The 24068-nt window shown below is 41.4% G+C and overlaps 1 protein-coding gene across 2 annotated transcripts in view; it reads right to left on the bottom strand.

The window, feature by feature from the left end:
* Positions 1 to 24068, bottom strand: part of SIMC1 (SUMO interacting motifs containing 1) — a 69414-nt gene that overhangs the window by 22668 nt on the left and 22678 nt on the right. Inside the window, exons 2-6 of one of the 2 annotated variants that reach the window (XM_037500590.2) lie at positions 23966 to 24040; positions 13978 to 15462; positions 11164 to 11396; positions 10323 to 10392; positions 4478 to 4632 (exon numbers count right to left, since the gene is read on the bottom strand). In XM_037500590.2, coding sequence (XP_037356487.1) covers positions 4478 to 4632; positions 10323 to 10392; positions 11164 to 11396; positions 13978 to 15462; positions 23966 to 24040 — 2018 coding nt within the window. The remainder of the gene's footprint in view (positions 1 to 4477; positions 4633 to 10322; positions 10393 to 11163; positions 11397 to 13977; positions 15463 to 23965; positions 24041 to 24068) is intronic. The other variant, XM_037500591.2, reaches the window with a different exon arrangement.

Here is a 24068-nt window from a genome sequence, read left to right as displayed (position 1 = left end):
CAAAAGCTGGTACTGATGCTAAGTTGAGAAGCCCTAAAGCGGCTGTTAAGCAGCCTGGGTATGCTGAAGCCCTGTGAGTCTCGTAAAATCACCTGTGGGTGATGCCCTGCTCATTCTTGAGTGAGGGTGAGGAGCTGAGGAGCCCGTCCTTGGGGGACGGGTGGGGAATGTGTCTTGGGGTGGAGCCCAAGCCAAATGCAAAGTTTGGATCCCCAACCCATGTGCTTGTGCAGTGGGTTGGCTTGAGAGCAGGGGTCTGTGAGTCGCATGGGTGGCCATGAAGGCCGAGTGTTGGAGCGACTGCAGACAGAAACCCTGAGGGTTGGCGATTACCCCCAACAGAATAAAATTGCCAATCCCAGAGCTAGTGCATCCTGGGGGTGGATGCTGTGTGTGCCTTGTAGCCGAGACTACAGCCAGAGAAGGCCAGGAAGCCTGACGGCTCCTGGTGTGATATAGTAGATGCCGTGAGTGGTTCCCCTCCCTCGTATGAGCAGTGCCTTCGGCAGCAGATTTGGTGGCTCATCTGCTGGTACCAATAATTGTCTTTTGCACTTGGTTGGTGCCCTGCCTGGACTTATTTGTGTTCTGTTGTATTTTGTTATATTGTATTTTGTTATATTTGATGTATTTGCTTTTGTGGGCCATGGCTGCATTGTTTGTTTGCTTAGAAAATTGTATATATATATGTATAGACTGTATGGCAGAAAACCCTGAGGGGGTGGACTGTAGGGTAAGGTAAAAGGTATCAGGCTTTTCTGCCCTTCCGCCATCAGGATAGATGAGAGAGCCCTGTGATCCTGGGTGCATGCCTGATGGCGGGCACCTGAAGTGGGTACACCTGCGCTAAAAGACTGATAATATAAGGGTGGTGCAGCAGAGTGCGGTGTGGTGGGAGTGCGGTGTTAAGGGTGGAGGAGTGGAGTGTACGGAGGAGTGTTGGAGCGACTACAAACCACGGCGAAGAGCATGTGGCTGCTAGAACCGTTTATAAACCTGCTCAGAATGGGTTGGTTGCTTTACAACTGGTAATTTTTCAACTTTACAATGGTGTGAAAGCGATATGCATTCAGTAGAAACTGTACTTCGAATTCTGAAGTTTGATGTTTTCCAAGGCCAGAGATATATGCAGCACTGTACTTTGTTGTGATGCTGGGCAGTGGCAGCAGCTAGCCGCATGTAGTGCCAGCAAAGCACAGGGCAAGTTCAGTATGGATTTGGGCAGATGGAGAAAGGAGAGCCCTGGAGCCCTCGGTGGATTTTACAGGTTTTATTTTTTTTTATTATATTTATTTGTTTTTTAATAAGATTGATTTATTTATTTATACAAGTACTGGGTATAGTCAGAAGTGCGGAGGGTGAGAGAATTCACCGGAGCCAGAGCAGGGAACCGGACAGACAGACTGACTAAATACACTGCTGAGGGGAGCAGTGGGCACAGTAGAAGAGGTCTGTGCGCCATGTGGGACCCTCGCTGGTGGCCGGGGAGGCCCTAATATCCATCTCTTAATGAATTAAAGGAGTTGGTTTTCTCTTCATTTGAAGCAGGTGATTTCTTTCTTTTTTTTTTTTTTTTAAAGATTTATTTATTTATTTATACAAGAACTGGGGTACAGGCCAGATGCGTGGGAGGGTGAGAGGTTCACCAGAGACAGAGCGGGGAACAGAACAGGCAGACTGACTGAATACACTGCTGAGGGAAGCAGCGGGCGAGACAGGAGAGGTCTGCCGCACCAAATAGGACCCTCGCTGGCCGGCATGGAACCGGCACTGCAGAGGCTGCGGACAGCCTCATAGCGCGGTGCTCAACCGCCTGCGCCACCAGGGGAGGCCCTGAAGCAGGTAATTTCTTTCATCGATTAAAGGACAAACTGGCTGACTTGCATTTAGAAGACACAAATACTTATCTTTAAACCCAAGAATCTTACTCTATATAGTGAGAGTCACTGATAAAATGGGGGGCTCGTGCATCCCACTCCCCACTCAATCCACTGCCTATACTCTGTAGGGAAAATGGAGTTACTCAGGCTTTTTTTCGCCTTTCCACTACCAGCCTCTATGGCTACCACCTGTGGCCTTGCTCTCCTCTCAGGTTTCACTGCCCACACGTGATTATTGTGTTGGTGCAAAAAGTACTCAGGAGGGAGAGCACAGGGCACGCATGGACATCTGGGGCCTAGAAGAATGAGCACAGGGTGTGCATGCCTATAATATGGACAACTGGGAGGTCATTAAGATGAAGATCAACAGAAAAGACGCCAGAAAGGGAGCGCAGAGATTGTGGGGGGCTGGGAGGATTGCTTGCTGTCAACTTTCCAGCCCCTATCTCCTCACGCTTGCCTCCCTTTTTGCTGGCCTGCCTATATCTGGTCCCCAGCTTCAGCATTAAAGGGCTGTTAAATCTACCTAAGGCTCCAAGATTTCTTATTCATTTGCCCAATGAACCTGCATGTCCTGGTCCTGATTTGCCACTGCAATTGGCCTAAGTCAGCAGGATTCATCGCAGATGGAGAGAGGATAAGACAGTTCACAAGCAGGATGCTTAGCAGAGTCACTCTCATTTATTGTTATTTTTCTTCCCTTTCTTTTTGTTTAAAAGATTTATTTATGCACACAAGAACTGGGGTACAGGCCAGAGGTGTGAGGGTGTAGGGTAAGTTATTTTCAGGCTTTTCTGCCCTTCCGCTATTAGCATTGATGATGGATCCTTGTGGGCCTGAATGCATGCCTGATGGAGGGCACCTGGAGTAGGGTATGGGCATGCATAAGTGGGTACACCTGGGCTAAGGCTGCGCTTATAAGGGCGGCGTCACAGGGATGCCAGGAGAGCAGAGAACGAAAGAACGAGAGCTAAAGAAAGGAGCAAAAGAGAAGCAGAGACCACCAGAGAACTCTGGAGAGCACAGACAGAGTGAAGACTTGCTGGGGGATGGGAGGCCTGCCAGCCTCCTGGCCTCCCAGCACCCCTGCCTGCTGTGTACCCAGTAAAATCCCAATAAAAGCCACAGAGTGCTCCAGGACTTCTCCTTTACTCCATCTGCTTGGGTCATAGAGATCCTGCCCTGTGGCCTTCCCACCGCTACAGGGGGGTGAGAGGATTCACCAGAGACAGAGTGGGGAACAGAACAGGCAGATTGATCTAAATACACTGCTGATGGGAGCAGTGGGCGAGTCAGGAGAGGTCTGCTGCACCATGTGGGCCACTCCCTGGCCAGGGATTGAACTCGTGCTGCAGTGGCTGCAGACAGCTTCATAGGCTGCGTCTCAACCTCCTGCAACACCAGGGAGTCCCCTGTTGTTATTTTTCTATTTAAAATCCAACTATGTTATCCTGTACTTTTTGTAGGTCCTCTACTTACTGGTTTTCTACTACTGTACTCATTCACATTTTATTTTATTTTTTTATTTTTTATTTTTTTAAAGATTTATTTATTTATTTATACAATCCTCTGGTGAGAGGATTCACCAGAGCCAGAGCAGGGAGCAAGGCAGGCAGAAGGACCGAAGTACACTGCTGAGGGGAGCAGTGGGCGGCAGGAGAGGTCTGAGCGCCATGTGGGACCCTCGCCGGTGGCCGGGGAGCAGCCGGGGATCGAACCGGTGCTGCAGAGGCTGCGGGCAGCTTCGCAACCCAGCGCTCAACTGCTGTGCTACCAGGGAGGCCCCCTCATTCACATTTTAAACTTCACATAAAATACCATATTTAGCCAAATGGATATGGGCATGCAAACTAAGGGGGTGAACATCTGACCCATGCGCAAAACAGAATGGAGGAGGCATAATAGCAATATCCTATATTGCCCAGTGAACACTATTCTTTAACAAATATACAGGAACATATGGTAATATAAACATGAGTGGAAGAATTTCAATAATGCTCTGAAAAAAGGGATGCTGGTACATTTTGTAAGGTGAGAACCATTTCCAAAAAGGCAAGCGTTATAGTTCCAGGGGAAAAATTCCATCCTGAGATCCCCACCATGGATTTCATATCTTGCCCCTTGCTATAAAGATACTATAGTTTTCGTTCTGAAATTTCCAGACACTCTGGCCATGATTCTACACAAAAAAGAAGACCCACTTGCATCCTTATTGCACCTGATAGCCACATGACCTGTTATCATAGTATTACTTTTTCACAAAGTAGTAGTGGCAAATAAGATTTACCTTGAGTTACTCAGGGTAGATGGAAATAAATCTAGGTTTGTAAGAGCTATGGAAAGTTTTACAAAAGTTAAGATTTCCCTCTGGACCTCATAAAGTTGTTTGGACAATGCTGAAAGAGATCACAGAAAGTCTAACTGTGTTGAGAGAAAAACCACACAAGTTGGAGAGCTGGACAGATAGTCGATTACAGAGAAATTTTCCTTTATGAATGTCTGTAATTTTAATAACTATCCCTGCACTATCTTATCTACTGATATTTTCTGGCCTTGAGTAGCTGCCCCCCTCAGCTCAGGGCACCGTGGCTGGTTACCTGACATTATGGGGCTGCTTGTCACAGGACAGCACGGTGCTGGCAATGGACTGCTGTAGGTGCTGTCGCTGCCGCCTCAGGATCTGCTGGAAGTCATCTTCCAATGTCTGTACTACATAACGCAGAAAAAGGACTCGCCCGGGCAGATTTTGTCCCTGTGGGAGAAAAAAAGAGAAGTCAGTATTTCCTTAGTCTCCCATATGACAGTGAGCATTGGGTTCTCACAAATACTAAGTCCAAAGGGTGGCCATGAGTGAACATGTATGTCTATACTTAAAGAGAGGCTCCTGGGAGAGAGCGGCAGTCTAGGTCATCACAAAAGAGAGCAAATAGGGCAACTGCTAGAAGAATCATACCCTAAGAGACCACTTTATAAAATCCCTGTTTCCTCATCTGACTTCTTTCCCAGTGAACAGGAACCCCGTCATAAAAATGCCTAGTCAACAAACTCTCCACTCTTAATATCAGAAACTAGGGATCAAAAAAATCTAGGCATCTACAGATAATTAGAATTGCTTAACAGAAGTCTGTCAGAAATGCTGGGATTGTAAATTTTCTGATTTTAAAAACAAATATGGAAAGTCAATCTCTCTCTCACGTATCTGAAAACGGTCTCAGGATAAAGCCTAAACTGCGTATAGCAGAACAGAGAGGCAGAAACTGGCTCCTTAATGACTGCTGAGCTGCTGGATCAAGCAACCATGACCTCTACCCCACTGCTTAACTTTCTGTAACGTGAACTGTGCATTCCCTCATTGTTCCGAGAAGTCTGCGCTGGGCTTTCTGTTATAGCTGAGATGATCCTGATCATCCAGATGCAGGTAAAGAACACGAGACTCAGTGGTACACAAGCCTCACTTATTGATGTATTTATCTATGTATGTGTTTATGTTTGTATGTTTTAAGCTCAGTCTATGCCTTTTGAGTCTCAGTGTCCTTGTGATTCACATCATGTAATTCTGACCTTACTAAAGCCAGTGTAAGTAGTATGTGTCACACAGTAGTCAGACATGCATAACTGTTGATTTCTTTTACTGCGAGACAGGTGCTGGGTTGTGGGTCTAGGAGCCCAGGTTTTGAACTCATGAGAATGAGAAGGCACCAGACCATTTCTGGACTTTGGGATCTCTTCAAGTACCAGTGGCAGGCACATTTTCTAGGAATATAAACTTGCAGACCAGGATATGGTTCATATACCAGGAAAAAGGATGAACATTTTTAAAAAGTGAGATATAATTGATATACAACATTGTATTAATTTTAGGCATACAATACGTTGATTGGATATTTGTACATATTGCAAAATGGTCATCACAATAAGTCTACTTAACATTGATCACCACACATAACTACGAAATTTTTTCTTTTGATGAGAACCTTTAAGATCTATCTACTCTGCTAGTAATTTTCAAACATACAATATTGTTAATTATAGTCACCATACTGTCTACTGCATCTGCAGGACTTATGACTGAATGTCTGTACTATTTGAATCCCTTACTTATTTCCTATACCCTTCCCCAAACCTGTGACTCTGGCAACTACCAATCTGTTCTCTGTATCTATGAGCTTGCATTTTCTTTGTTTTTAATTCCTTATATTACACATATAAACGAGATCATATGGTATTTGTCTTTCTCTGATTTATTTCAGTGAGCATAATACCCTCAAGGTCCACCCACATTGCAAAAGGAAAAATTCCTGTCTTTTTTATTGACTGAATAATATTCTGCTATAAATATATGTATTTTCTTTATCCATTCATCCACTCATGGACACTTAGGTTATCATCGTCTTGGTTATTATAAAAAATACTGTAATGAACATGGGCGTGTGTATACCTTTTGAGTTAGTGTTTTCATTTTCTTTGGATACATACCCCAAATGAGTTTGCTATATCATATGGTGGTTCTATTTTGTTTACTGAGGAAATTCAATACTGTTCTCCATAGTGATTGCACCAGTTCACATTCTCACTGACAATGCACAAAGGGTTCTCTTTGTTCTGCACCCTTGTCAATACTTGTTATTTCTTGTCTTTTTGGTAACAGCTATTATAACTGATGTGAAGTAAAATCTCATTGTGGCTATGATTTGCGTTTCTGATTAATGATACTGTCCTTTCATGTACAGTTGGCTATCTGTATAATTACTATTCAAATATTCTGTTCATTTTTTAATCAGATTGGTTTTTTTTTTTTTTTTTTTGCCAGTGAGTTGTAAGAGAGCATTCTTAGCATGTATCATTTCTTTCTTTCCTTTTGGAGAGGAGATAAAGGTGGGATATCTTTGTCTTTCAAAATGTATATTTTTCTCTAATCCTTATGATTGGAAACACATGGTTTTTAAAAAAAATCAAGTATTTAGGCTAGATTTATGACCCCTAAAAAAAGTCAGGCATCCCTGGTGGTGCAGCGGGTGGCACAGCGCAGCGCTGTGAAGCTGTCCGCAGCCTCTGCAGAGCCCGTTCAATTCAAGGCTGATCAGGGAGATTCCCAAATGGCACGGCAGACCTCTCCTGTCTAGCCCAATGCTCCCCTCAGCACTGTATTTCAGTCATTCTGCCTGTTCTGCTCCCTCCTGTTTCTGGTGAATCCTCTCACCCTCTTGCACCTCGGGCTGTACCCCAGTTCTTGCATAAATAAATAAATCTTTAAAAAAACAAAAACAAAACCAAAAGTCTTCTGGGGATATCACTCTCAAAAACCACTTTGTCTTCAGTACCATAAAGAGAAAAATTTTGATTTTTATTTTCTGATGGTTACCTTAAACATCTTTAAGGAAATAGACTTTTTTGCTATTCCTTGATTTATCAACTTTAGACATTATAGTTAGTTCCTCAGACTAAAATCACTTATGCTAAAACATAAGTGTTTTCTTCCTAAAACAAATTCCTCAATTTATGTTCCATCATCTACAGGTAGTATCTCTTGACTTCCCACTTTTAAGATAAGGATGTTATTAACAGCCTTACTAGTCTCAGAAAGCCTAACCTTTTCTATATTCCAAACTGTATCTTCTACTTTTTCATTTTCAAGACTAATAAAACTGTCTTCCATGTTTTGTATATACGCTGATTTTATTTTATTTTATTTTTAAAAGATTTATTTATTTATACAAGAACCGGGTTCAGGCCAGATGTTCGGGAGGGTGAGAGGATTCACCAGAGACAGCGGGGAACAGAACAGGCAGACTGACGAAATACACTGCTGAGGGTAGCAGCAGGTGAGACAAGAGAGGTCTGCTGTGCGGTGAGAGTTTCTCTCCGAGTTTCTCTCCCGCCGGCTGGGATCGAACCCATGTTGCAAAGACTGCAAACAGCTTCACAGTGTGGCGCTCAACTGCCTGCGTCACCAAGGAGGCCCTATACACTGATTTTAAACATTGTTACTAAATAGTATTTACAGTATGAGGACCTTGTTGAAAGTATTTACTACTCTGGAAATCCATATGGTTTTGTGAAACCTTTTGATTTTTGTAAAGCTTCTTTTAAAATCCTCTCTGTATTGCCTGCTATCATTGCATTACTTCTTTCAATTTCTCAGGAGTGGTGTTGAATCTTGAGAATATCCTTCTTTTCCAAGTAGTTTGCTATTGTTTTTTAAAACAACTTTAATGCTATACCATAAAATTATACCATAAAATTTATACCATAAAATTTGTGATTTGTAATAAATTCATCAAGTTCAACAACTACATCATAACATTTAAAAATTTCATTTCTAGAGTAAGAGCCCTCATGTCTGTTTACGGCTCATTCTCATTCCTACCTCCAGACCCTGGCAACCACTCATCTATGTTCTGTTTCTTGATAATTTGCCCTTTCTGGACATTTTAAATATAGAGAGTTATACAATATGTTACTTTGTATGTGTGTGCAGCTTCTTTTACTTAGCTTAATGTTTTTTGGGGGTTCATACGTGTCATAGCATATGCTTTTTATTACAAGATAGTATTCTAGTATATGGATATAGCACATTTTATTCATTCAATATTTGATGGATATAGGGGTAAAGGAGGATTTCCTCCTGGGTTCATCATTCTAAGATGGGTAGGAAGAGGGCCAGAGCACAGGAAATATCACAGCTTTTCTATCCCTTTTGATGGAGTCTCTTCTTGGTTATGTAATGACCTGGATACTGCAGGTTCTCAACTGGTCTCTAGAATCTTCACAAAGGCATTCTGGTTCATATGTTGCTAACTTGGAGTCTCCATGGGGGAATAAGGGCCTGGACCCTGTCTATTACCTTGATGATTTTTTTTTTTTTTAAAGTTTTTTTTTTTTTTATTTATTTGTTTGTTTGTTTATACATGCACTGGGTACAGTCAGAAGCACGGGAGGGTGAGAGAATTCACCAGAGCCAGAGCGGGGAGCAGAGCAGGCAGAAGGACCGAAGTACACTGCTGAGGGGAGCAGCGGGCGGCAGGAGAGGTCTGCGCGCCATGTGGGACCCTCCTCCGGTGGCCGGGGAGCAGCCGGGGATCGAACCGGCGCTGCAGAGGCCGCGGGCAGCTTCGCAACCCAGCGCTCAACCGCTGCGCCACCGGGGAGGCCCTTGATGATTTTTTTTTTTTTTAAAGATTTATTTTTATTTATACAGAGCTGGGGTACAGGCAGAGTCACGGGAGGGTGAGAAGATTTGCCAGAGACAGAGCGGGGAGCAGGACAGGCAAAAGGATCAAAGGCACTGCTAAGGGGAGCCGCGGGTGAGACAGGAGGGACCTGCCTCACCATGTGGCATTCTCCCTGGCCGGCCGGGAATTGAACTGGTGTTGCGGAGGCTGTGGACAGCTTCATAGCGCTGTGCTCGACCCGCTGCGCCACTGGGGAGGCCCACCTTGATGATGTTTTTAAGTGACTCTCTTTTAAGTTTCTGTGTTATTTCACTCCAGTCTGGACTGATTGCTTCCTAGGCCCACTATTTACTGTAAATCTTAGGAGTTTTCTTTATTAATCTTCTGGGTTAGAGCTAGTGTTCCTGTGCCTTCTTTTTTTGATTATTCTTTCATTCTTTTGATACATACTTTCAGGTGTCTTTTAAGAAATGGGTTGTAGGGATATTTTTTGAAGTTCCTGAATGTCTAAAGATGTCTTTATCTAATCTTACTCTTGTCTAATGGTTTGGCTGTTTATAGAATTTTAAGTTGAAGATAATTTGTCTCATCCAAATGCTTTTGGGTAAAAGCTGGCAGTAAAGTTTGGGGATCCCTAAAGGTCAGAATGTGGAAGACTTTTTCCCCTGGAGCACTAACTCCACACTAGCTGCCTTCATTTATCTTTCTTTAGATAATGAATCTTGCCTTTTACCTGAAGGATAAATAACCCAGTGACAAAACTTTCTGGACTCAAGAATGGAGAGGTAGGCTGCTCCAGCTACAAACTTTCAGCACATATTCATTTATAGCCCCGATCTGACTCTAACCCTCTTATATTTTGTTTGTGTTTCTGAGTTCAAAACCTTCTTTACCCTCAAGGGCAGATTTCTGTCCCCTTGGCTGCAGCCCCTTCACATATATTCTGGCCTGTGGCTTTCTCTGCCCAGCTTCACCAGTCATTACTCTTATATTTCCTTTAGCTCTTCCAGCCTTCCTTCATACCTATTGTCCTTTCCCTTCTTTTCATTACCATGAATTTACTATTATTTTTATTGGATCTCAAGGAGAGGGAAACATATATTTACTTAATCTTGAATTGAAGGTGGTACTGTTTCCATAAGAATTTGTTGGTGAGGGTGGAATAATGGCAAAGATTTAATACCAGCTTTGCTGTGACTTTTGTTTCTAGTTAAAAATTCCTTAAAGATGCCTTAAGATTAAAAAGATACACCCACAATCATTACGTTACCTCTTCCTCCATGACATAGGCAAGCAGCTTCCAGTCCCACTCTACTGTCTTGGAGTTAGCTGGATGTAGCCTGAAAATAAGTGATATCTATTAGAGTTCTGGAGAGTTTAGTGCAAGAAGGGATGGGATCGGTAATATGAAAGGAGCAAGAAGTCTCCTGTTAACCTTAGTACTCTTGCTGACACTATGTTATCTTACCATGTCACTTAAGGGTAGTAAAACTTCATTGTTTTTTACTATCCAGTATTTACTTCCCTCTTGGGAGGTATTAGTACCCCAATTTTGCCTTCAAGAAATCAACTTTATTAATTAATTTTAGCCCACTGGCTTTACCTAGTAGGGCCCTGGGATATAGCTTGTGAAGCAAGTAGAGCCAATCTTGATATTTTACCCTTCATCTCACAGTGGTTGGCTCAAAACGGGCTAATGTCTCATGTTAGGACAATTAAAGCCTACAAAATTCAATTTCACAACTCTTGTGTGAATATAATGCAGTGGACTCTCTCACATATTAAGAGTGTCAAAAAAGCTAGAGGCTAAGACAGCTACCAGGTAAAACCTGGAAACTGAACCAGAACAAAGATAAAATATGAGTCATGGTAACCATTTCTGAACACTGAGTTAGGTCTTATTCGCAGATTTTTAATAATATGAGTCATTAAATTTTCCCAACTCAAAGCCAGTTTGGATAGGTTTTTCCATCACGTGCAATTCAAAAAATACTAATTATAGTAAGCCACCCTCCCTGATGGAAAGCTTAGCTGAATAAAGCTTAGGGAAGTGATAGTTATGCCTCAAGTCCAGCAACCCTAGAAAATTTGCCAGTAGCCAAGGTTCATACTGTTGAATTTTCATGAGAAGCATGTAGGCCTCCTTTAGGACATCCACGGTCTCAGAGCCACTGAGTAGGATTTTCTGGATGATGTGAGCCACAATTTCTCTGGGTGGGTAATGCTGTGGTGACACAAAGTCCATCAAAAACTGCACAGTCCCCAGGGGAAAATTTTCTTCAATGGTGTTTGTTACCATTCTTAGTCTTCGATGAGGGATGGGTTCTAATTTTTGACCCTTGCTCTGCATAAACAAAAGGAAATAAATTAGGATGGGTTTCTACAGACATAAAAACAAGAGGTTCTGGAACAGTTTGACAATAGTGAAGTTTCCCTTGCATTTCATAGTTTATTCATAGTTTAAAAAAAAAAAAGACAGGGAAGTCTTATCTAAAAAAACTTTTGATGACATAGAAAATGCTTATATTAATTTAAAAAGAATTCAAAGTTTACATGTAACATTTCATATATGTTAAAATATAAAATTAAAAAAATAGAAGGGAAAGTACAACAGAATCAAGACTAGACAAAATTGATTTTGGATGAGGGTGATGAGATATTTAGTGGTAGGTTGGATGCTATAACAGATGCTGAAATAAAAAGTTTCAAAATTCTTTTGTTTTAGGAGAAGAATCCCATTTTGTTGAGTATTTTTTGAGCCAAAGTAAATATTAAGTTGATCCCCATCCCATTATTTTCATAAAGACTGGGAGAGAATATATTGGGAAAGTGGTTTTCTATTGTTTGGGTGGTAGAATAATGGATGATTTTTCCCTCTACATGCTCTTTCATATTTTAAATTTTTTCCATAAAAGCCATATATTACTTTTGTAATCAGACAAAAACCAATGTATAGGATTACATTAACAACAATCCTAAGAAATAATATTACTATGCTTCCTATTTTATAGATAAGGAAACAGATTTAGAGAGTAAGCATCTGTCACGTACAGTGGCAGAAGCTGGTTTCATACATAGACTGCCTAACTCCAGAGTTACTCTCTAAATTTGCACTCTCTATACAACAAAAATAATGCATTTTTGTTAAAATACCAATTGTTAAAAATTTTAAAATGCCATATGAAAAGACAACCAGGAAAGAAATACATCAAATTATTAACAAAATAAGTACTGACTGATAAAACAATGGGTATTTTTAATATTATTAAAATGTTTTATAATAAAAACAAACATTACTTTTAAAATTTTAAAGTAATAATAATTATAAAACAGGCTACCAAATATTTCATAGTTTAAGCATAACAGAGTAAAATATGATGGTTGGGACTGCTATTCCAGAAAATCTTCTGGAGGACAGAAATCCAGTTATCTTTCCTCATGTCTCAAATCTCAAATCCCCCTGAAGTTGTTGATAGACTAATGCTATAAAAGGCATGCAAATATATTTAAGAGAGAAGATAAAAGAAGAACAAAATCATGTTTTGGAGTCTGGTTTTATATTTGACACTTTATAATCTTGAAACTATTATTCATTTCTTGCCTACAAATGGGAATATCTATAAGCAGATACAAGTTCAAAAACTGTTTTGATATCTGGAAACTTGAGGGGAAATCATACTGAGAAAGTACTTCTGTAGACCCTGTAAGGTGGCTTTGTGTTTTAAGGCAAACATTCTTTATGATATGGCATTATGACTTATTTTAGAGCTAAAAAAAGAGAGTCAGAAGAAGCCAATGGCTAGTGAGTAGCAACATGGGGACTGACTGTTGGTGAAAATGACCTAGTGAAGTACTCATTGAAAGCTCAAAGGAAGTCACAGGAGAGAGAGAAAATATGTACAGATGTATTCTGGAAAGCTGAGGTTTGTTAAGAAGGTAAGAAAAAGATGAAGAAAAATCCACTTTACCTAGTCTAACAATTGCCTTATAATTCAAGTACATAGAAGAGGGTCCATGGTGTCCCCATCTACACCTATTGACAGCTCTGTCGGTGCCTATACTGTACTACAGCCTTGATTAGGGAGACAAAAAGTACTCTTGATAGTAGACAGAAGCAAACCTGAGGCAAACCCACAGGAAAAAAGAATGATCTGGTGGTTGGGTACAGTAATTCAGAAGGGATAGTTATAAAACATTACAAGAAAACAACAAGAATTAAAACGAGAGGGAAAAAATTCACTCTCCAAGGCTGAACAATGTGAACGCTTAATGTGTGCTGAGCTGGATTACTGATTGCTCCAATAAGGAGAGTGTATCATTTGACTTACTGAAATCAGTTCTCTTAATGTTGGGGATGTGGTTTTGGGTAATGAAAAAATAGCTTCGTATTTTAGGACTTAGAGTCTGGCTCAGGTCTTCCCAATGAAGCTAATGGGAAGTGGGATTTCCATTAAAATCTTAAAATTGAATTTCCTCCCCCAAAAGTCAGAGAGTAATAATTTTGGAGGCACTGAAGTGTTGGAGTATCTTTGTGATGTGGGAGCTGTAATAAGGGCACCAGAAGGGAAAGGCATAGGAACTGAAGAGAAGTATGGCCTGGGATGAGTTTGACACGCAAACGGGCACTTTTCTTGTGGTATCTCATTCGATGATCCTCTGAGATACGTTCTTATCTCCATTATACAGATAGAAACCTCAGGCTCAGAAAAGTAAAGCGACTTATACAGTGCCAATTTTAAGTTTGAGGCTGAAATTTAAACCCAGATCTGAGTCTACATTGAATGGTTATACAAGTAGGGGAATGATAAAAATGTCAACTTTATACTAGTCCTCTCATGCATGGACTCCTTAGAGCAGACTGACTGACAACATGAGAGGCCATTCCCACGGACATCGAATCCTTAGGGGAAGATATATTTGCTCACCTCTCTTGTGTCTTTATCTGGTATTAGTGTCTGGAAGAAAAGGTGATGCACTGGAGGTCGTAAGAAGTACTTCAGTCTATGCAGGCATGGTTTGTTGTACAGCCCACCTTGTGTTTGTGCCTGTACCTGGGCAGAACTGGGGTTGCCAGGCTCTGACAGTGATACTTCTTTCCTGGCTGGGGTTTCTGTGATAGAGAGCCAAGGAACTTTCTCTAAGGAAGCATCAGACTCTGGAGTCTGTGGGCTGGGAGAACAGCTTGGAGAGCTTGGAGCTGAGATATCCATAGGAGTATCACAGTTCTGTATATCATTTGGGGGAGAGCCAGGTCTCTCCAGAGGTGAGTGAGGCAATTCTCCAAGTGAGTGTGGCATGACTCCTGGCAAGTGTGACATATCTCCAGGTGGGCCTCTCACATCTCTTGGTGAGTATGGGACTTCTCCAGGCGAATATGTCACACGTCTTGGTGGCTGTGGCATGTCTCCATGCAACTGTGGCATGTCTGCTGGCAGCTGTGGCATGTCTGCTGGTGGCTGTGCCATGTGTCCTGGTGACTGTGGCTTGTCTCCTGGTGTCTGTGGCACATGTCCCAATGATGGTGGCATATCTTGCAGCTGTGCCATACCTGCTGGATATGATATGTCTTGAAGTGGGCCTGATACATCTTGAGGTAAGCCCAAAGTGTCTTGAGGTGGGCAGAGTGAGTCTTGAGGTGGGCTTGGTGAGTGTTGAGGACACCACAGTAAGTCTTGAGGTGGGCCTGGCATATTCTGCTGAGGGCATGGAACATTCTGAGGGCATGGCACATCTTGAGGAGGACATGGCACTTCTTGAGGCAGGTGAGGCAAAGCTTGTAGCTGGTACTGCGCTGTTTGTGATGGGCATGACAAGGCTCGTGGTGGGCATGAGGAGGCTCGCGGTGGACATGGTGAGGATCGCAGTGGGCACGGCAAGGCTCGCAATGGGCATGGCAAGGCTGGTGGTGGGCAAGGCACATCTTGCTGTAGGCATGGCAAGGGTACCCTTTGATTGCTGCTGCTACCATTATTGCTTGTTGGGGAGAGGGAGTGAACATCTGAAGCCAGCTGTAGGCTTGCCAAGAAGCCCAGGTCACCTTTGAAGGTGGTTGAGCTACAGTTCGGCTCTGCTGGATAAACAGAGTCCCCACCGATGGGCGGAAGGAGCTGGCGGCCTTCGAATGTGGTTTCTTCCAAAAGATCCAAATCCACAGGATCGCTGTTAATGATCCTCCGTGCTGCAGGCCGAGAACTTCTGTCCACTCGCCCTTCTAGCGCTTCTTTGCTAGAGAGACCAGTACATGTCTGAAGACTGGCTGGCTCCTTCTGGGAAGGAGGAACAGGCTCTAGAGTCAAGTCAAGGGTGGCAATAGGTCTATTTTCTTCTTCAGTTCTTGTCAGGTCAATCACACACAGTCCACTGCGATCCTTGGCCCTTGGTCTGGTTTCTCTAGTTAAATCAATGAAGTCCTATTGAAGGATTATGAGAAGATAAGAGGTCAAGTAGGAAATTTCAGCTTGAAGAAGACTTAAATCTTTAGCTTTAAAGGCTAAACATATTCTCCCTTTCTTGACAATTTATATATATTGTACAACATAAACATTAGTTTATTTCCTTTTGTCAAAATTTTGCTACTGTCAAAGCTTTCAATTTTATACCTCCTAATTATCCAAATGAGACATGCTGTCCAAATAGTGGACAGATTAGTAGGGAAGATTTCAACCTTAAGTCAAAGTAAAAAGCAACCACTGTTTGGAAAACAAATACATGGATAAGCTACAATGAAGCTAAAGAAGAGAAGCTAATATAAGAGATCCTGCTATGTACTAAGAACATGTTGAGTACTTCCACACTATATTTTTAAGTCTTAATTTTTTTAAAAAGATTTATTTATTTATTTATGCATACAAGAGTTGGGGTACAGGCCAGAGATGCGGGGGGGGGGGCGGGGTGAGAGGATTCACCAGAGACAGAGTGGGGAACAGAACAGGCAGACTGATGGAAATACACTGCTGAGGGGAACAGTGGGAGAGACAGGAGGGGTCTGCCTTGCCATGTGGGTTGCCCCGACTGGCTGGGGATCGAACTCGTGCTGCAGAGGCTGAGGATTGCTTTATAGTGGGGTGCTTAACCCCTTGCACCACCAGGGAGGCCCTATATTTTTAATTCTTATGGTGACCCTATCAGATAGGCATTATTATCTCCATTACATACATGGGTTAACTGGAGTTCAGAGGGGGTGAGGCTGTTTACCTATGGATAATACAGCAGAGTAGCAGATAAGGCATTCAAGCTCAAATCTGTTTGCCTCTTTCCCTTTTAGGATCTATGAATGTACAACTTCATTCAATATGTAATTAGCCTGTAGGCAGATATAAAGGATGATATAATAAGGGTTACAAAACAGACTGAGTCCGAACCCTAACCAGATTACTGAAAAACTTCCTATTTTCATCCCCATTCCTTGATAAAATGATCATGCAGTTCACAAAGTGATGTGCCATGAAGCTCTGTGCCATGAGCCTGGAACAAAATTTTTCTACTTTCCTGGTGTCTCCTCACCTGGTTGTGTAGTGGTATGGTAGGCATCAATTGCTATGCCTACCACAGTTACCATGCTATTTCTCTTAATAGATGTGATGGTCACTATGAATGGCACCAAAGCAGGGCACAGAATTCTGTGTGGGGCAAGTGAGAAGCTGGCATGCACTTCAAGCTGGGATAGGAATTGTTTGGTGAAACCTTTATCACTGCCTTTGGTGGCTCTCTACTGCTAGTTGAATTCAACATAAATAGCTGTAAGGTCATAGAGGGTCTGACTCAATTTCTCTTCCATTGTCAAATGCTAAAGTGCAACATCACCATACCTCTCCCACTTGAAACTGACCACATGACCTATAGCTATAGGACAAATACCTTTGTCAGATTCATTAAGGTCCTTCATTATAAGGTCTGTACTTGCCTGTAGCCTGACTACGCTCTCTCCTTATGTGATCAAGTCACACACAAACGACTATAGATTCCCAAATATGTCTTGTTTTCTCAAGTACCTTTATCTTGTTTATATTCCCTCTTTTCCCTGGAATGACTATTATTCCTTTGATTGTTTGGAAGTTTTCTGTCTTTTAAGACTCAGCACAGATATTACTGTGTATGAAATTCTTCCAGAATACTTCTTGTTCCAGAATAAATTACTTCCTCAATCTCCACTGCATCTGTGCAAACTTCTTTATCCCAAATAATTTAAAAAAATGATATTAAAATATATTTTATGTCATTTTCCAATTAACCATTGTTGGTAAACAGAAACACAATTGATTTACATGTATCTTCTGGCCTTGCTGTATTCATTTTCTAATTCAAGTAACTTTTTGTAGATTTCTTAGGGTTTTCTATATAAACAATCATGCTGTCTACAAATAATGAAGTTTTACTTCTTCCTTTCCAATCTATGTGCATTTTTGTGTGGGGTGTGTGTGTGCCTACTGCAATGGCTAAGGCACTGAATATAATTCTCAATAGAAGCGTTGAAAGCAGACACTCTTGCCTTGTTCTTGAACAAGGAAAGAATTTCAGACTTTCACCTTTAAATATAATGTAAGCTCTGGCATTTTCTTCCTTATTTTTTTTTTAAGATTTATTTATTTATACAAGAACTGGGGTACAGGTCAGAGGCGCAGGAGGGTGAGAGAATTTCCCAGAGACAGAGCGGGGAGCATAACAGGCAGACAGACCAAAAACACTGCTGAGCAGCGGGCGAGGCAGGAGAGGTTTGCCGTGCCATGTGGGTTTCTTCCTGGCCAGCCGGGAATCAAACCCACACTGCAGAGGCTGCGGACAGCTTCACAGTGCTGCGTTCAACCCGCTGAGCCACCGGGGAGGCCCTTCTTTCTTATTTTTAAGGATTTATTTTACTTATTTATGCATATAAGAACTGGGGTACAAGCCAGAGGTGGGGGAGAGAGGATGAGAACCAGAGACAGAGTGGGGAGCAGAACAGGTGGACTGACTGAAATACACTGCTGAGGGGAAGCAGCCAGAGAGACAGAATCCTGCTGTGCCATGTGGGTTAGCTCCCCAGGCAGGGGATCGAATTCCTGGCTGGTGACAGCTTGATGGCGCTGAGACTTTAACCCCTGCGCCACCAGGGAGACCCAAGCTCTGGCATTTTCATAGATGACAATATCAGGTTGAAAATTTTTTTTCCCTAGTTTTATGAGATTTTTAGATGGGAATGGTTAAGTTTTGTCAAATGTGTTTACTGCCCTGGTTGAATAATCATGATATTTTTCCTTTGTATTATTAATATCAAAATTATTAATAATAATTAATAATAATTTCTAATGTTAAACTAATCCTGGAGAAAACTCTACTTGGATAAGATGAACTATTCTTTTTTCATATTGTTGGGTTTAATGTATCCACATTTAGTTAAGAATTTTTACATGTTCGTGAGTGACATTAATTTGTAGTTTTCTTTTTTTTTTTTTTAAGAATTATTATTTATTTATGCATACAAGAACTGGGATGTAGGCCAGAGTTGTGGGGGGCGGGGAGGGTGAGAGGATTCACCAGAGACAGAGTGGGGAGCAGAACAGGCGGATCTACTGAAATAACACTGCTGAGGGGAGCAGCTGGCAAGATGGGAGAGGTCTGTGGGGCTATGTGGGTTAGCTCCCTGGCTGGGGATCGAACTCAGGCCACAGCAGGGATAGCGTGATAGCACTAAGACTTAACCATTATGCCACCAAGGAGGCCCCTGTAGTTTTCTATTTTTGTAATTTTTTTTTAAGATTTTGCTATCAAATAAAATGACTTGGGAATAATTTCTACCCTCTACATTTAGATTGTATGGAGCTGATACTATATGTTTCTTGAATGTTTGACAGAAATTACCAGAAAAGTTATCTGGGCCTAAAATTTGCTTTGTAGAAAAATTTTTAATTACGAATCCAATTTCTTCAATATACATAGGACTATTAACATTTTTCTGTCTCTTTTTGTGTTCATGATGTCCATTTAGTCTACACTGGCAAATATATTTTTTTCTTTTCTATTTTTAAAGATTTATTTTTATTTATTTATACATAACAAGAACCAGGGTGTAAGCCAGAGGTGCAGGGGGTGAGAGGATTCACCAGAGACAGGTGAGAAGCAGAACAGGCAGATCTACTAAAATACACTACTGAGAGGAGCAGGACAGGAGAGGTCTGCTGTGCAATGTGGGTCGCTCCCTAGCTGGGGATCAAACTCATGCTGCAGTGGCTGGTGATAGCTTGATAACTGAGACTTTAACCCCTGTGCCACCGCCCCTGTCAAATATATTAACATAAAATTGCTTATAATAATACCTCATTATATTTTCAATTCTACAATCTGTATAGATTTATTCCTAGCCGCCCTTTTTTAATTCCCAATATTGTAACTTGTAACCTCTGTATCTTTTGTTCCTAATCAGTCTAGGTTGGAGTTTATCAATTTTATGGGCATTTTAAAAGAATCAAATTTTTCAACTGTTTTCTATTTCATGTATTTCTGTTTTTACTATTACTAGCTCCTCTCTTCCAAGTTTCTAGTTTCCTAATGCAGAAGCTTAGATAATCGATTTTAGACCTTTTTTTGAAAGTTATCATTTTTAAAGATTATTTATTTAATTTGCTTAGAAGAACTGGAGTGTAGGCCAGAGGTGCGAGGGGTGAGAGGATTCACCAGCGACAGAGTGTGGAGCAAGAACAGGTGGATCCACTGAAATACACTGCTAATGGGTGCAGCAGGCAAGACAGGAGAGGTCTGCTATGCCATATGTTGTTTAGCTCCCCGGCAGGGAATTGAACTCAGGTTGCAGGGGTGATAGCACTGAGACTTAGCCTCTAAGCCACCAGGGAGGCCCCTAGACCTTTTTTTTAGTATCAGAATTTAGAGCTGAAAATTTCCCTGTAAGTATTGCTTTGGCTTCATTTCACAATTCTAAAATGTACTCATTTTAGAATGTAATTCAAATTTACTTTCATTATTCTCAGAAAACGTACTCTGTAGGATTTAAATTTTTTGAAATACATTGATAGCTTGTTTTATGTCCTAGCACATCATCTACCTTGGTGAATGCTCCTTGTGCACTTGAAATAAAAATGTGTATTTGGAGCCTCCCTGGTGGTGCAACGGGTTAAGACACAACTTATGAAATTATCCGCAGCTACTGCAGCACAAGTTCGATCCCCGGCTGGCCAGGGAGCTGCTCGCATGGCGCAGCAGACCTCTCCTGTCTCTCCCGCTGTTCCCCACAGCAGTGTATTTCAGTTCATCTGCCTGTTCTGTTTCTCACTCTGTCTCTGGTGATCCTCTCACCCTCTGCATCTCTGGCCTGTACCACAGTTCTTTTATGTAAATACATAAACCTTTTATTTTTTTATTTTATTTTATTTTTTAAAGTGGGAGACAAAGTTTTACTTATTTTATTTATTTATATAGAGGAATGTTTTATTTATTCATTTGTTTGTTTTTTGTTTATACATGCACTGGGTACAGTCAGAAGCGCGGGAGGGTGGGAGAATTCACCAGAGCCAGAGCGGGGAGCAGAGCAGGCAGAAGGACCGAAGTACACTGCTGAGGGGAGCAGCGGGCGGCAGGAGAGGTCTGCGCGCCATGTGGGACCCTCCTCCGGTGGCCGGGGAGCAGCCGGGGATTGAACTGGCGCCGCAGAGGCCACGGGCAGCTTCGCAACCCAGCGCTCAACCGCTGCGCCACCGGGGAGGACCAATACATAAACCTTTTTTTTTTTTTTTAAATAGAGGCATGTTTTATTTATTTTTTTATTCATAATACATAAACCTTTTAAAAAAAGTTATTTGGCTGTTGTTGGACATAGTTTTATAAATGTTGATTATGTCATGGCTGAGGATAGTGTCTTTCAAATATTTTGTTTCTTTACTATTGGGCGATCCTGCTGAGCCATTACTGAGAGAAGTATATAAAAATGACCAACTATGACTGTAATTTTGATTATCCATTTGGTACAGTTTTTGCTTCATGTATTTTGAAACTCTGTTTATTAGGGGCACATATACTCTAATTGTAATATTTTCTTTTCTTTTTTTTTTTTTTTTTAAAAAATAGAGGCATGTTTTATTTATTTATTTGTTTGTTTGTTTTGTTTATACATGCACTGGGTACAGTCAGAAGCGCGGGAGGGTGAGAGAATTCACCAGAGCCAGAGCGGGGAGCAGAGCAGGCAGAAGGACCAAAGTACACTGCTGAGGGGAGCAGCGGGCGGCAGGAGAGGTCTGCGCGCCATGTGGGACCCTCCTGCTGGTGGCCGGGGAGCAGCTGGGGATCGAACCGGTGCCTCCGAGGCCACGGGCAGCTTCGCAACCCAGCACTCAACCGCTGCGCCACCGGGGAGGCCCTGTAATATTTTCTTAATGTAGTAACTCTTTTTTATCATTATGAAGAATCTTAGTCTCCAATAATCCTTCTTTACTGATGTCTATTTTTTTCTGGTATTAATATACCAGAAAATTTCTTTAATATACACTCCAAATTTCTTCTGCATGCTTTCCAAAGTATATATCTATACTTTTTTCCCCATGCATTTGTTTCTTTGCATTTAAAGTGCATACTGGGCCTCCCTGGTGGTGCAGGGGTTAAGTCTCAGCACAGGGGTTAAGTCTCAGCTATTACCAGTCACTGTGGCATGTGTTCATGAGTTCGATGCCCAGCCAGGGAGCTAACCCACATGGTGCAGCAGACCTCTCCTGTTTCTCCTGCTGCTCCCCTGAGCAGTATATTTCTGTAGATCCACCTGTTCTGTTCCCCTCTCTGTTGCTGGTGAATTCTCTCATCCCTCTGTACCTCTGGGCTATACCCCAGTTCTTGTATGCATAAATAAATAAATCTTAAAAAAAAAAACAAAGTGCACATAATATCTGTTGATAGTAGTGTTATCTGTGTGATACATAGTTAGCTATTGATTTTTTGTCTAGTCTGACAATCTCTGCCTTTTGATTAGATTTAATTGTTGTCATATTTGCTTTTAAATCCACAATCATGCCATTTGTTTCCTATTTGTCCTATCTGTTCCTTGTTCTTCCTTCTTTCCTACCTCCCTTTGTGTTAACATGTTTTTTTCAAGCTTTCCATTTTAATTCCTCTGTTGGTTTTCTAGCTCTCTCTCTTTTATTGTATTTACAGTGGTTGCTTCTGGGATTACAAATTCAACTTACTCTATCGAACTTAGGAAAAATAATACATTATTATTCTGTTGACCCTTTGCCATGTCTTTTTTGTTGTTGTTGTTGTCATATATATACATTTATAAACATTATGTATCATCTATGTAATGTTACTATTACTTGCAACAGTTATTTGTCTTTCAATGACAGAAATTAAACTCTAATTTTCGGATTCACCCTTGCTGTGATTTTTCTGGCTTCTGGGGACTCCTCCTAATTTATGCCACTATGTTGTCCTTTGATCTCTGCCCTCTGCCCTTCCCAAACCATAAAATCAATTTCTGCATTCCAAGTGGCAAGTGACAAAGGAATGTAGTCAGTTAAAAGGGCAGTTACCTCACAGATACTGCCTGATTAGCTATCTTTCAACAGTAGATTCTTTTTCAGTAGTTGCCTGATCCTTAAAGAATATTTTAGCAGGTGAGGGAGTTTCATAGATTGAAATAAGAATCTTGGGGACTCCCTGGTGGCGCAAGGGATTAAACACAACCAGGTAGCTACCCACATGGCACAGCAGATCTCTCCTGTCTCACCCACTGCTCCCTTCAGTAGTGGATTTCAGTCAGTCTGCCTGTTCTGTGCCCACTCTGTCTCTGGTGAATCCTCTCACCCCCTGAACCTCTGGCCTGTATCCCCGTTCTTATATGCATAAATAAATAAATCTTTAAAAAAATAAGAAACTTTGCACTGCTATCCAAACCTTGAAGAGTTAATTGTTCCCCTCTTCAATAATTCCATATTATTCTATACATTCTAATATCACTTAGCACTTGATTATGCTCTCCCCCATTAGACAATCATTTCTTTTGTATCCAGTGTCCTTGGTACCTCATTGTTCTTGTACTCCACAAATGATAAGTCAATACATTTACTCTAATAATATTTGTTAATTTATCCTCTCATTTCACTGTCCTCTCACAGTATTCCTAACTCATTAAGTAATTTGCATTTCTATCACACATTACTCTGCTTAAATTTTATGGATAACAAGGGCTCCCCAATAGCTCACATCTGCAGAATTAAACTTGGCAATATGTCCACCAGGCTCTTGTCCTCCTCATAAACCCTATTTTTGGACCTAGATACCTCACAACAACCCTGTGAGGTAAATATTAATTACATTGTTATAGCTTAAAAAATATTACTAAAGGTTAAAAAGCACAATCGTTTTCTTCTGGGTTTCTGCATTTGTTTAAATTGGAAGTCTTAAGCTTCTGAAAGTTTCTGGTACTTCCCCTTCCCCTCCAAAGGGTTACATCGGAGGGACAAAAATGGCATCACACGCCTCAACAACAACACTGGAAGTTGGAAGACAATGAGAAAGTGACTTCAAAATTTGCCAGGAAATGTTTCCAACTTAGAATTCTTTGCATTGCCAAACTCTCATGGGGGTGAGTATAGAATAGTAAACTTTTCAGATATGCAGGAATTCTGATGGTTTCTGTCTCACTTTCCCTTTTAGGGGAAGCTATGTTAATATATGCTACACTAAAATGAGGGGGTCAGTCAGGAAATAGGACCATGGACGTTCATGAACCAGGCACTTCAATATAGTAATTCCCAGGAAATAGTGAAGGGAAATCCAAGGACAGCAGCCAAGTAGTGGGCTCAGAGCAACTACCATTCCACAGTTGCAAGAAGTAAATAATAACAGATATCTTAAATCCTAAATGTTCTACCATTTTTAGAGGTGTATTGTGTTTGCGTTGCAATGGTGGAGGGGCTTGGTTACACAGCGTCCTACCTGATCATTGTGAAGACCCCCAATGTCAAGCCATAGACATACAGAGTATCTAGATAGCCTTTGGGGTCTTCTAATCTGTGCAAAGACAGACAACAGAAAAATA

The sequence above is a fragment of the Talpa occidentalis genome, unplaced genomic scaffold (assembly GCF_014898055.3).
Source record: "Talpa occidentalis isolate TD23 unplaced genomic scaffold, MPIMG_talOcc4v2.1 talOcc4.9, whole genome shotgun sequence".
Classification (NCBI taxonomy): Eukaryota; Metazoa; Chordata; class Mammalia; order Eulipotyphla; family Talpidae; genus Talpa; species Talpa occidentalis.
Note: the sequence above shows the minus strand (reverse complement) of the source record. Positions and strands in the feature narration are given on the sequence as shown.